This window comes from Nerophis ophidion, linkage group LG06, assembly GCF_033978795.1.
Source record: "Nerophis ophidion isolate RoL-2023_Sa linkage group LG06, RoL_Noph_v1.0, whole genome shotgun sequence".
NCBI lineage: Eukaryota > Metazoa > Chordata > Actinopteri > Syngnathiformes > Syngnathidae > Nerophis > Nerophis ophidion.
In genome coordinates, this window is record NC_084616.1 from 60,835,869 (window position 1) to 60,850,273 (window position 14,405).

The following is a 14,405-nucleotide window of genomic DNA, read 5'->3' on the forward strand; positions in this document are numbered from 1 at the left end:
ATTGTACCGTGTGTCCCGGCAAGAAATCTGCGTTCAAAAGACTCCGGCTTATTAGTGATTCCTAGAGCCCAAAAAAAGTCTGCGGGCTATAGAGCGTTTTCCGTTCGGGCTCCAGTACTCTGGAATGCCCTCCCGGTAACAGTTCGAGATGCTACCTCAGTAGAAGCATTTAAGTCTCACCTTAAAACTCATCTGTATACTCTAGCCTTTAAATAGACCTCCTTTTTAGACCAGTTGATCTGCCGCTTCTTTTCTTTCTCCTATGTCCCCCCCTCCCTTGTGGAGGGGGTCCGGTCCGATGACCATGGATGAAGTACTGGCTGTCCAGAGTCGAGACCCAGGATGGACCGCTCGTCGGGACCCAGGATGGACCGCTCGCCTGTATCGGTTGGGGACATCTCTACGCTGCTGATCCGCTTGAGATGGTTTCCTGTGGACGGGACTCTCGCTGCTGTCTTGGATCCGCTTGAACTGAACTCTCGCGGCTGTGTTGGAGCCACTATGGATTGAACTTTCACAGTATCATGTTAGACCCGCTCGACATCCATTGCTTTCGGTCCCCTAGAGAGGGGGGGTTGCCCACATCTGAGGTCCTCTCCAAGGTTTCTCATAGTCAGCATTGTCACTGGCGTCCCACTGGATGTGAATTCTCTCTGCCCACTGGGTGTGAGTTTTCCTTGCCCTTTTGTGGGTTCTTCCGAGGATGTTGTAGTCGTAATGATTTGTGCAGTCCTTTGAGACATTTGTGATTTGGGGCTATATAAATAAACATTGATTGATTGATTGATTGACATGCACGTGCATCCTCCGCTGTTGCCATTTCTAATACAAAGTATTGTATGATTCTAACTTGCATCTGTCAGCAGACTCCATATGAAAGCGTTAAAAACTCCAACATGGCTGACGGTGAGAAGACGCAGTCGAAGTGGACGGACGTAGATAAGACCGCCCACAAAACAGCGCTTCCCGAAGAGACGGTCAGAAAGCGGTTTTTAGATGGTCTGTAAAACAATCCATGCAACATTTCGACCAAATAACCACAGTTACAAGTTACGTAGACCACAATAATGTATTTTAAATGGTGTAAAACAATTATATATATAAATATATATATACACAGTGGGGCAAAAAAGTATTTAGTCAGCCACCGATTGTGCAAGTTCTCCCACTTAAAATAATGACAGAGGTCTGTAATTTTCATCATAGGTACACTTCAACTGTGAGAGACAGAATGTGGATAAAAATCCAGGAATTCACATTGTAGGAATTTTAAAGAATTTATTTGTAAATTATGGTGAAAAATAAGCATTTGGTCAACCATTCAAAGCTCTCACTGACGGAAGGGGGTTTTGGCTCAAAATCTCACGATACATGGCCCCATTCATTCTTTCCTTAACACAGATCGTCCTGTCTCCTTAGCAGAAAAACAGCCCCAAAGCATGATGTTTCCACCCACATGCTTCACAGTAGGTATGGTGTTCTTGGGATGCAACTCAGTATTCTTCTTCCTCCAAACACGACGAGTTGAGTTTATACCAAAATGGATACATGGATGATACAGCAGAGGATTGGGGAGAATGTCATGTGGTCAGATGAAACCAAAATAGAACTTTTTGGTATAAACTCAACTCTTTGTGTTTGGAGGAAGAAGAATACTGAGTTGCATCCCAAGAACACCATACCTACTGTGAAGCATGGGGGTGGAAACATCATGCTTCAGGGCTGTTTTTCTGCTAAAGGGACAGGACGATTGATCCGTGTTCAGGAAAGAATGAATGGGGCCATGTATCGGGGAGATTTTGAGCCAAAAACCCCCTTCCGTCAGTGAGAGCTTTGAATGGTTGACCAAATGCTTATTTTTCACCATAATTTACAAATAAATTCTTTAAAATTCCTACAATGTGAATTTCTAGATTTTTTTCCACATTCTGTCTCTCACAGTTGAAGTGTACCTATGATGAAAATTACAGACCTCTGTCATCATTTTAAGTGGGAGAACTTGCACAATCGGTGGCTGACTAAATACTTTTTTTGCCCCACTGTATATATTACATCAAAAGGTTTTAAGCAATACTGTGTCTCTTAGTTTTCAGTACAACCAATGAATAAAAAACTTACTACATAGATTAAACAACTTGTGCTTTAATAAATTTAAAAAAAACACTCAATTTCTACATTTTACCTGGACAAGTTACCTAACATTACCTGACATGCTGCTTGTTATTGCAGCCATTTTGGCAAGACTTACAGTATATTTCACTAGACAAACCCAAAGAAAGCCGAGGATGTCCTCTGCACAGCACTATTTGCATTTAAAATAAGCCTGTGAAACAGACAATAATGCATCAGTGGGTCTTTCAGTAGGAGAGCAAGAAAAAGTTGCCACATATTAAAATGTTATGATCAAACACTGCCGTTTAAATGAAGGTTTGTTTTTTGTATGTTAAAAGTTCAAGAACAGTGCAAACAATGATGTGTACAAATAGTTCCCCATGTTGCAACGGCATTTGCCCCTTTCTTCCTCTCAAAAGAACCTGTGTGGGTGCAATGTTGCAAAATTACCCACAACCAAAGCTGCACCTATTTCTTTCAAGACAGCGTAGTAAGATGAGAAGTGGATTTTCAAGTTTTAGCAACGGCTCGATGGCGACGTGTGGAAAAGGGAATTGCATCTCTCATAGTTTCACTGGTTTGATTGATCTGGTTCAATGTATGGCGAAACAAAGTCCATCCCAAGTCACTGTACCTTTAAATCTGCAGCTGAATGGCAGCCAGCAGGGAAGTGTTTGCAAAATGTGCCTTCTCATCATCACACAGGGAACTCTTTGTGTAGAGCAGCTCCTATCTTCCATTGTACTCCTTTGTATTCATGTCATGACTAAATGAATTGAAGCATTTCAAACTTAATAGACAGTGAAACACAACAATAACATATGCAAGTTATAATTCTTGTCTTAAAGACCCACTTTTATGAAGCTTGATGTAGCTTCTGTTATTTTAGGAGAGTTCATTGACAGTCATGACTTAGTCAATTTAATTATAGTACTTGGTAAAAGGTTATTTTTAAGGCTAAAAATAGATATTCACTTTGTATTACTTTCTTTAAAACATTTATTCATTATTTTTTAACTTTAGAAAGATACATGATTGACAACGATAATGATGCCAAAAAACATGAAAAAAGATGGAAATCCTTAAAGGCTTATTGTGAAAATGTAATAATGTTTATACATTGTTGCATATCTGTTGTTGTGTACCCCGCCTTCTGCCCGATTGTAGCTGAGATAGGCGCCAGCGCCCCCCGCGACCCCAAAAAAAGGGAATAAGCGGTAGAAAATGGATGGATGGATGGATGTTGTGTTCCCTATTCTTGAGTGTACAAAATGAAGGTGTGTGTTGAGCTCTGACTTGGACATAATATGGACTATACACAAATGCTTTTTATGAAAATTTAATTTTGTTTATAAATTATATGCAATATTTTGTTTCCCTAATTTTTATTAATTTTTTGTACATGGATGAGGGTGTGTGTTGCTGAGCCCGACTTGGACATTATCTGGACTAGACCTGGTTTTATAATCTTTTAGACAAGTCTAATTCATTAACAACCTACATGGTCTGGTGAAGATGAGGTCATTTTTTTATTTTATAATTAAATAAAATAAGATTAAAAAAAAAAAAAAAAAAACATTTTCTTGGATAAAAAAGAAAGTAAAATCATATAAAACAGTTAGATAAAAATAGTCATTAATGATAATGTTAGTGGGCCAGCGGCACACACAATCATGTGTGTTTCAGGGACTGTGTCCCCTTGCAGACTGTGCTATATATATGTTGTGGGAACCAGAATTTTGGTAGCAGAAAGAAACAACCTTTTTGTGTGAGTGGGTGTGGATGAGTGTGAGATGGGGGGTGGGGGGGGGGGGGGGGGGGGTTAATGCACTAATGAGAGTGTATCCTGTATATTTTTATGTTGATTTAATAAAAATAAAAAAAAGACCCACTTTTAGTTGTCCGTCTTTTAATACTATGTGACTTGTGAGGTCCTATGTGTTTTAAAATTGTAATTTCTATTTATTGTTTTTAAGTGGTGTTACCTTTTAAAGTCGTGTTTAATCATATTTATTTTCATATTGTTTTTATATTGCTTTTATATATATTTATTTTGTTTTATTCAGTCATTGGTGGAGCTAAGGATAATATCTGAATCTTTTTTTTAATATTTTTGTGCAGCACTTTAAAACATTTTTGTTGTTTAAATGTGCTATATAAATAAAGTGGATTGGATTGGATTGGCCATCCTAAACCCATCGTTTCCAGGACCTTCATTGACTGCAAAAGTTTGACTTAGTCTTCCTCTTTGAGTTCCTGAAATGACAAACATTCCATTAGAACAAGCAATAACCGGAGCAAACAATCCCTATAATTGCTATAGTTGCAACTTCCGTTTGTAACGTGTATTTACATTGACTGTCTTCCAGACTTCAGCCCGCTCCTCAAGGAGAGACGGGCTCCTTGTCAAGACGCTCCAGTTTTGGGATGAGAGTCAGGATGTACGGCCGGTAGTCTGTGTTGCCGTCCAGTGGATTTTCAGAGAGGATCACGACCCGCAGGGTTTTTGACACATGGCCAAGGGAACTCAGGCAGGTCTCATCTAAGATATCATTGCTTCTGAAGAAGAGAGAGAGGAATGTGGTTGTTGCCACTGAAGTTAAGAGTACTGATCCTTACTGAAAAAGTCGCTGTGTACTGATGTTGATGTACTGGAGACATTTCATGCTGGAGCTCAGCCCATCTACGTTGGTTAGTTTGTTTTACGGAGGTGAAGGGTGGTGAGGCTCTCTAACTTATCCAAGCCCTCAAGATTTTTAATAGAGTTTTGGGCCTGAATGCGGAGAAAAGAACTTCTTCAGATTAAACACCAACGTCCCAAAATAACAGTCATCCTTTTCAACATGAAAGATTAATCACCCAGATATAATCGCTGCAAGTTGGGAAGGTTGATGCCCTCAGTTGTACTTAAACGGTTTCCCCTCAGCTCCAAAGTGACCAGTTTGGAAAAATGGTTACTTTCAAGACCATGTAACGTCTGTATACGGTTGTCTGTGGGAGAAGTTATACCAACACTACAACACATTCAAAAGCCTTTACACAACAAATAATTAAAGTTAAAAATGATATAACAACTAAATCATATACAGCACCAGGCTCAAACTCACAGAAGATTATATGAAAATAATAAATTGTCAAAAAAGTACTTTATCTTTCTTGCCAAATGTATTAACTCTTTCCATATTGCCCCGACTTACGATTGAAAAAAAAAAAAGATATTATCCAACAAATTGTAAGTAAAAAAAATAAAACAATCTAAGAATATAATAATCAAATATATGCAATTTGATTATTATATTTGAAATTATTCCTTGCATTTGACCTATCACCCTTGATCACTCCATGGGAGGTGAGGGGAGCAATGGGCAGCAGCAGGTGCCGCCGCCCCGGGAATCATTTTTGGTGATTTAACCCCCAATTCCAGCCCCTTAATGCTGAGTGCCAAGCAGGAAGATAATGGGTCCCATTTTTATAGTCTTTGGTATGACACGGCCAGGGGTTTGAACTCACAACCTACTGATCTCAGGGCGGACACTCTAACCCAGGGGTCACCAACCTTTTTGAACCCAAGAGCTACTTCTTGGGTACTGATTAATGCAGAAGGGCTACCAGTTTGATACACACTTGGATAAATTGCCAGAAATAGCCAATTTGCTCAATTTACCTTTAATGAATAAATCTATATATCTAAAAAAAAAATGGGTATTTCTGTCTTTCATTCCGTCGTACATTTTTTTTTCCTTTTACGGAAGTTTTTTGTAGAGAATAAATGATGAAAAAAACATTTAATTGAACGGTTTAAAAGAGGAGAAAACACAAAAAAAATGAAAATAAAAATTTGAAACATAGTTTATCTTCAATTTATACTTTTTAAAATTCAAAATTCAAACGAAAAAAAGAAGAGAAAAACTAGCTAATTCGAATCTTTTTGAAAAAAAAAAAAAAATTATTCTGGAACATAATTAGTCATTTTTTCTGATTAAGATTAGTTTTAGAATTTTGATGACATGTTTTAAATAGGTTAAAAGCCAATCTACACTTTGTTAGAATATATAACAAATGGGACCAAGCCATATTTCTAACAAAGACAAATCATTATTTCTTCTAGATCTTTCAGAACAAACATTGAAAAGAAATTCAAAAGACTTTGAAATAAGATTTAAATTTGATCCTACAGATTTTCTAGATTTGCCAGAATAATTTTTATGAATTTTAATCATAATAAGTTTGAAGAAATATTCCACAAATATTCTTTGTTGAAAAAACAGAAGCTAAAATGAAGAATTAAATTAAAATGTATTTATTATTCTTTACAATAAAAAAATTACAATAAAAAAAATACTTGAACATTGATTTAAATTGTCAGGAAAGAAGAGGAAGGAATTTAAAAGGTAAAAAGGTATATGTGTTTGAAAATCGTAAAATCATTTTTAAGGTTGTATTTTTTCTCTAAAATTGTCTTTCTGAAAGTTTGAAGAAGCAAAGTAAAAAAAATAAATGAATTTATTTTAACAAGTGAAGACCAAGTCTTTAAAATATTTTGTCTCCCTTAGAATTAAAAATGTCGAGCAAAGCGAGACCAGCTTGCTAGTAAATAAATAATTTAAAAAATAGACACAGTTCACTGGTAAGTGTTGCTATTTGAGCTATTTTTAAGAACAGGCCAGCGGGCGACTCATCTGGTCCTTACGGGCTACCTGGTGCCCGCGGGCACCGCAATGGTGACCCCTGCTCTAACCACTAGGCCACTGAGTAGGGCAGCCATAACTGCGATGTGGCCTTTAGTGCTAACGAGTTTGACACCCCTTGTATACATAATATGATATAGTGTAGGGGTTCTTTACCTTTTTGACATCGGGGCCCAATTTTTACACCACAGAGGGGGTAGAAGCCCACTCAAATATTAACAGTGAATTAGTATTCTCACTCTTGATCGTGTTCAATAATGATATCCAACCGACTTGAAGTTTACCAACCTTGTCAAATGACATGAAACCCTATGGTTTTATTTATGCCATCCATCCATCCATTTTCTACCGCTTGTAGGCTTAGGTCAGGCTGGTTAGAAAAGTAAGCACCAGCCATAAGAGAGGACTCAATAAAAAACAATAAAAAATACATTCACATATAATTAAGTAGTGCTGAAATAAACAAACTAAATGAATGATGAACATTTTTCTTAAATAAACTGTCAATGAAATTTAAGTGGGCAGGACGGTGGAAGAGGGGTTAGTGCGTCTGCCTCACAATATGAAGGTTCTGAGTAGTCTTGGGTTCAATCCCGGGCTCGGGATCTTTCTGTGTGGAGTTTGCATGTTCTCCCCGTGAATGCGTGGGTTCCCTCCGGCTTCCTCTCACCTCCAAAGACATGCACCTGGGGATAGGTTGATTGGCAACACTAAATTGGCCCTAGTGTGTGAATGTGAGTGTGAATGTTGTCTGTCTGTGTTGGCCCTGTGATGAGGTGGCGACTTGTCCAGGGTGTACACCGCCTTCCACCAGATTGCAGCTGAGATAGGCTCCAGTGCCCCCCGCGATCCCAAAGGGAATAAGCGGTACAAAATGGATGGATGGATGGATGAAAATTTAAATGGGCAGCACGGTGACCAGGGGTTAGTGCGTCTGCCTCACAATACGACGGTCCTGAGTAGTCCTGGGTTCAATCCCGGGGTCTGGAACTTTCTGTGTGGAGTTTGCATGTTCTCCTTGTGACTGTGTGGGTTCCCTCCGGGTACTCCGGCTTCCTTCCACCGCCAAAGACATGCACCTGGGGGTAGGTTGATTGGCAACACTAAATTGTGAATGTGAGTGTGAATGTTGCCTGTCTATCTTTGTTGGCCCTGTGATGAGATGCAACTTGTCCAGGGTGTATCCCGCCTTCCACTCAAATACAGCTGAGATAGGCTCCAGCTTCAGCACCCCCGCGACCCCGAACGGGACAAGCGGTAGAAAAATTGATGGATGGATGGATGGAAATTTAAGTGCAAATGAAAATACAGCTTCACCACTTTAGTCAGGAAACTTGTGTCTTCTGTTCCGGACTTCTTCTATTTGTTTGATATTGTCAAACAAAAATGGGCCTTATGGTTGAGAAACACTGAAGTAGTGCATCATACGTTCAGTACAGTATGAAAGAAGAAAAGTCAACAAAATCACACACTTGATGCTAATGGAATCTTAAAAATAACATGTTAAGTCCTGTGATTAATCACTAAAATTATACATTAATCATGCATGTGCACAGATTATTGGGGGACGGCGTGGCGAAGTTGGTAGAGTGGCTGTGCCAGCAATCTGAGGGTTGCTGGTTCAATCCCCACCTTCTACCATCCTAGTCACGTTCGTTGTGTCCTTGGGCAAGACACTTCACCCTTGCTCCTGATGGGGCCAGGTGAGCGCCTTGCATGGCAGCTACCGCCATCAGTGTGTGAACGAGCGAATGTGGAAATACCGTCAAAGCGCTTTGGGCTCCTTAAAAAGGGGGTAGAAAAGCGCTATACAAGTACAACCCATTTACTATTTACCATTAATGTATAATTATTATGTGGGCTCTGTACCGCGGCTGTCGTTGTGGCTTATGCAGCCCTTTGAGACACTTGGGATTTAGGGCTATATAAATAAACATTGATTGATTGATTAATCGCACCATCTATTTTGACTGTACATGCTCCTTTACATGAATTGCTGATGGTTACGTAAAAGGCGGCACCGGTTGGAATTTGGTCAGGGACCAGGTCTGTGCAGGGCAAAGATGCGTGAGATGACCGACTAGCAAATTTTTACACCACACTAAATCCTTAGAGGACTTAACATACACGTGTTACCAAGTTCTAGTCAAACAAATAACGTTCATTCATGTAAAACATTATAGAAAATGTTCCTGGATGACATTTTGAGACCATAAGATTGCATTTGTGTCAAAATATTGAAGTCTTTTTTTAAGTTAATTTAAATGATGCAAGTGAGTAATACCCTGGGATTAATCATGATTAGTCTAAATTCAAAAGTCTGACTAATCTAATAAGATAAATGCAATGTTTGACAGCACTATTTACGACACATATTAAGATGAAAACATTAGGACAACCTGAAAGGATGAGAGTCTCCAAAGCTGGTCCAACAAGACCCTCCATATCGGTGAGACGGTTTGCAGCCATACTCAGCCACTGCAGGTAGACCAGCTGTGCAAAGGCTTGTCCTTGGAAGCATGTTACAATATTCTTGTCGACCTACAGAGTAGTCCTTATGTTAGGTGAAGGTCGGATAAAAAAATAAAAGTCTTTCCTTGCCTTGAGCCAAAGAAGCTGGGTGAGAGATAATAGAGGTGAAAGGTCAGAAATGCGGTTGTTGGACACATCCAGGAAACGTAGATGAACATAATTGCTGATAGCTTCGATGTCACTTAGTCTTCTGTTGGATTCAATCACATAAAAAAAAAAAATTAACACAAATGTGCTGTTATTTATAATTTTGCTCTCATACATACTTGTCCTTAAGGACCATTTTAATGAATGCATGTCTCAATCCATTCCCTGTTCGACACAGCAAAGAGAGACCGGGGATGATAATATCTTGATCCAAGGGGCGAACCTGAGGAACACACGGAGGTCAGAGTTTTGTAGCTTTCGCAAACTTCCAGGGTTTTGCTATATGAGGGTAAAGAATCTGGGTATTATCTTCGACCCAACTCTCTCGTTTGAGTCACATATTAGAAGCGTTACTAAAACGGCCTTCTTTCATCTCCGTAATATCGCTAAAATTTGCTCCATTTTGTCCACTAAGGACGTTGAGATCATTATCCATGCGTTTTTTACGTCTCGTCTCGACTACTGTAACGTATTATTTTCGGTCTCCCCATGTCTAGCATTAAACGATTACAGTTGGGACAAAATGCGGCTGCTAGACTTTTGACAAGAACAAGAAAGTTTGATCACATTACGCCTGTACTGGCTCACCTGCACTGGCTTCCTTTGCACTTAAGATGTGACTTAGGTTTTACTCCTTATGTATAAAATACTACACGGTCTAGCTCCATCCTATCTTGCTGATTGTATTGTACCATATGTCCCGGCAAGAAATCTGCGGTCAAAGGACTCCGGCTTATTAGTGATTCCTAAAGCCCAAAAAAAGTCAGCGGGCTGTAGAGCGTTTTCTGTTCGGGCTCCAGTACTCTGGAATGCCCTCCCGGTAACAGTTCGAGATGCTACCTCAGTGGAAGCATTTAAGTCTCACCTTAAAACTCATTTGTATACTCTAGCCTTTAAATAGACCTCCTTTTTAGACCAGTTGATCCGCCGCTTCTTTTCTTTTTCTCCTCTGTCCCCCCCTCCCTTGTGGAGGGGGTCCGGTCCGATGGCCCTGGATGAAGTACTGGCTGTCCAGAGTTGGGACCCTGGATGGACCCCTCGCCTGTGCATCTCTACGCTGCTGATCAGACTCCGCTTGGGATGGTTTCCTCTGGACGGGACTCTCGCTGCTGTCTTGGATCCGCTTTGAACTGATCTCTCGCGGCTGTGTTGGATCCACTATGGATTGAACTTTCACAGTATCATGTTAGACCCGCTCGACATACATTGCTTTCGGTCCCCTCTCCAAGGTTCTCATAATCATCATAGTCACCGACGTCCCACTGGGTGTGAGTTTTCCTCGCCCTTATGTGGGTTCTTCCGAGGATGTCGTAGTCGTAGTGGTTTGTGCAGTCCTTTGAGACATTTGTGATTCATTGATTGATATTCAACTGGTTGCCCAGGGGCCAAATCTGGCCCGGGAACATGGGAGAGAAACAGTTCAGCAGAAAGGACTAGGGTATAGAGCAGTGGTTCTCAACCTTTTTTCAGTGATGTACCCCCTAATCAGAGCAAAGCATTTTTGGTTGAAAAAAAGAGATGAAGTAAAATACAGCACTATGGCATCAATTTCTGATTTATTATATTGTATAACAGTGCAAAATATTACTTTTTTGTAGTGGTCTTTCTTGAACTATTTGGAAAAAAAATACAACAATAACTAAAAAACTTGTTGAAAAATAAACAAGTGATACAATTATAAATAAAGATTTCTACACATAGAAGTAATCATCAACTTGAAGTGCCCTCTTTGGGGATTGTAATAGAGATCCATCTGGATTCATGAACTTCATTATAAACATTTATTCAGGAAAAAAAGAAATCTTTAACATCAATATTTATGGATCATGTCCACAAAAAAAATCTAGCTATCAACACTGAATATTGCATTGTTGCATTTCTTTTCACAGTTTATGAACTTATATTCATATTTGGTTGAAGGATTATTCAATAAATATATTCATAAAGGATATTTGAATTGTTGCTATTCTTAGAATATTTTCGAAAAATCCCACGTACCCCTGGCATACCTTCAAGTACCCCCATTTGAGAACCACTGGTATAGAGGAACTTGGAACACTGTAAACACATTTGCAAATTCTTGCATTGACGTTTTAACCGAGCTAGCAAACATAGAACACTGGAGTCCAAACTTGTGATTTGATTAACTAAAGTGTTCCACAGGCACCCCTTTGAGTCCTCTTCTTTTTGGCAGTTTAATGTTTTTTTTTGGTAATGTGATTTATGTGAATAAGGTGTTACGACTTATACTCCGGAGCGTCTTAGACTCCGAAAAATACGGTATTTGGTCAATCGATGACTGCAAGCTAATTGATGCTAACATGCAATTTAGGCTAGCTGTATGTACATTTTGCATCATTATGCCTCGTTTGTAGGTATATTTCAGCTCATTTAATTTCCTCTACTTATATCCTCTGTGTATTTAATTTATATTTACATGTCTCACGGCAAATCTGAATGAAATATTGGCTGCCTTGCTGATCGTTGTTTGTGTGCCATGTTGTTCCAGAACACAGAAAACATTACCCAGCTTAATAAATACATTAGAAGAAGACATTCTTTCGTTTCTTTCGTTTCAGTTACTCCCCAATTATTAATAATAATGCTAAAAATGACTCATTACTTATTTACAATGAATTGATTAACGTGGACCCCGACTTAAATAAGTTGAAAAACTTATTCGGGTGTTACCATTTAGTGGTCAATTGTACGGAATACGTACTGAACTGTGCAATGTACTAATAAAAGTATAAATCAAAAAAGACTAAAAATCTATTATATATTAGTGGAGTTGTCTGACTGTTTTTGTGGCCATGAACGCATCACTGGCCGAGCAGAGTGTGTGGGTCTTTCCACAAAGGAAAGAGAGCATCAGAGCAAGTTTATTTTTGGTGTGATGGCGGCAGAAAGTGACTACTTTTATTAGACAAAGTTGTTGCTGATGTTTTTGGTGCAGTTACGGCGGACAGTATCCATTTTAGCTCAATAAAATGATGCATGGTGTACTGCACTTCTTTCTCCTCCTTAAAACGTCTCGGATGACGTCATTGTTTTTATATTCTGTGACCACTTGTTAAAAATGGTACAGAATAATTTGTTAACGTGTTTATTTTTCCTAGAGTTTAAATTGGATTCTGTTCGCGTCATAGATTATTCGTTTGCTGACAAGGGAGCAGTGCGCAATTGCGCAAGCGCGCACCTAAGAGCGAGCATCAGTGTGGACCAAACCATTTTTTTCAGAAGGGGTTATAGGGGTTATTGAAATGATTAAAATGACAATACTATATGACTTGTGTCTTTGTTTTTGATTCAAATTCATTAATATAGATATGTATTCAATGTATGCATAATCATTTTGTCACCGAGGCTGTGTGGGCCTTTAGAGTTGCAATTAATTGATTAACGTGGACCCCGACTTAAACACGTTGAAAAACGTATTCGGGTGTTACCATTTAGTGGTCAATTGTACGGAATATGTACTTAACTGTGTAATCTGCTAATAAAAGCGTCAATCAGTCAATCAATGTACTTTCCCCCCTAGACGACGGCCCTGTTTTTTTGCATCAACACCAACACGAGTGTTAAAGGCTGCAGGGCGCCACCTGGTGGTGAGTAGACGGAAAGGCTAGGATGACACAACAAACCCTTCGCTGCAACAGAAAAGTCTTTAACACAGCAAAATGTTGCAAAAGTCACATGAAAAGCCAATAAAGGGTTTCTGCTTCACATATTCGACAAATAATCCATCCATTGATTTCTGCCGCTTGTCTCTTTTGGGGTCTCATCTGCATTCGGGCAGTAGGCGGGTAAACCCTGGAAAAGTCGCCACCTCATCTTGCTACAATAATACTTCCACAGAAACCTCATCTTGCTACAATAATACTTCCACAGAAACTCCATATTCTATGTATGCATTCCTTGCACGGGGGAATTCTAAAATTGTGATATATGTAAATATAAAAAAACAAACTTTAATGTTTTAACACAAATATAGGCTTTTGTGATACGATACAAATACATTCCCTCGCTATAAAACCCGGCCATTAAACACACTTTGTTCGTAACTGTCCGCGTAATACTTTGCCCTCAGTTTATTTTTAAAGGAAACTCTAAAATGCTTTGCAGCGACATAAACTGAACTTTCCCAACATTGCAGATTCATTTTAGTCTGTGTAATATATATTCAGTAGTGTAAAAGACACAAAGGAGGCGATGCATTCATTAAACGTGTTTTACCTCTGTTGCTTCGTCGTCCTCGTCTTCCTGAGTTTCTTCCCCGTTTTCCACATCCGACCCGTCGTCCTCGTCCATTTTGGTCAGTCATCTGCAGAATTGTTTAAGCAAGAAAGGAAATGTTCTCTAGATAAACTCCCTCGTCTCCACGACAATATATAGGTAGTGTTGATCGTTTCCATGGAAACGGACGCCCGCAGTATGCTTATAGTGTAACGTTACAATTTCTTGTCTACTTTGCTAAACACAATTAACTAATTCACAATATTCTCATGTCCGTCATCTTCACAGTTAATGATCATGCGCCACTTTGGACAATACAGTGTACAATAATATTAAGGACGAGTTCACCATTATTTCATGTCTCTTCACAGTTTATGATCGAAGTTAAATTTGGACATGATCACAAATTGAAATCAACATTTCTTTCATGTCTGTCATCTTCACAGTTAACTATTGAATTCTATTAATAGCCATTTACAGAACATAGGGAGAAAATACAAGCTTCTTGAGAAGCAGATCTTCCCAATACTTCAAATTTATACCTGTAAAGTTACACACTTTTTATCCACATACAAGAGTTTTAATCTCTATAGTGAGGAAAAAAGAAGAGCTCATTCAAGAATGTATACAGTTAGCATTGTACACAGTACACTTGCGGTCATTCACTGAATGACAAAGTGTAAAGCATTA

General features: G+C 39.0%; 1 protein-coding gene across 1 annotated transcript; it reads right to left on the reverse strand.

Moving 5' to 3' along the window:
- Positions 1-4,023: 4,023 nt before the first annotated feature.
- On the reverse strand, positions 4,024-13,917 carry lrrc23 (leucine rich repeat containing 23). The gene is given in 9 exon segments (XM_061904468.1): positions 4,024-4,368; positions 4,466-4,675; positions 4,754-4,816; positions 4,819-4,886; positions 4,974-5,103; positions 9,200-9,341; positions 9,402-9,522; positions 9,599-9,702; positions 13,716-13,917. Coding segments are annotated over 8 exon segments (882 nt in total). The 5' UTR covers positions 13,791-13,917; the 3' UTR covers positions 4,024-4,368; positions 4,466-4,496.
- Positions 13,918-14,405: the final 488 nt, after the last annotated feature.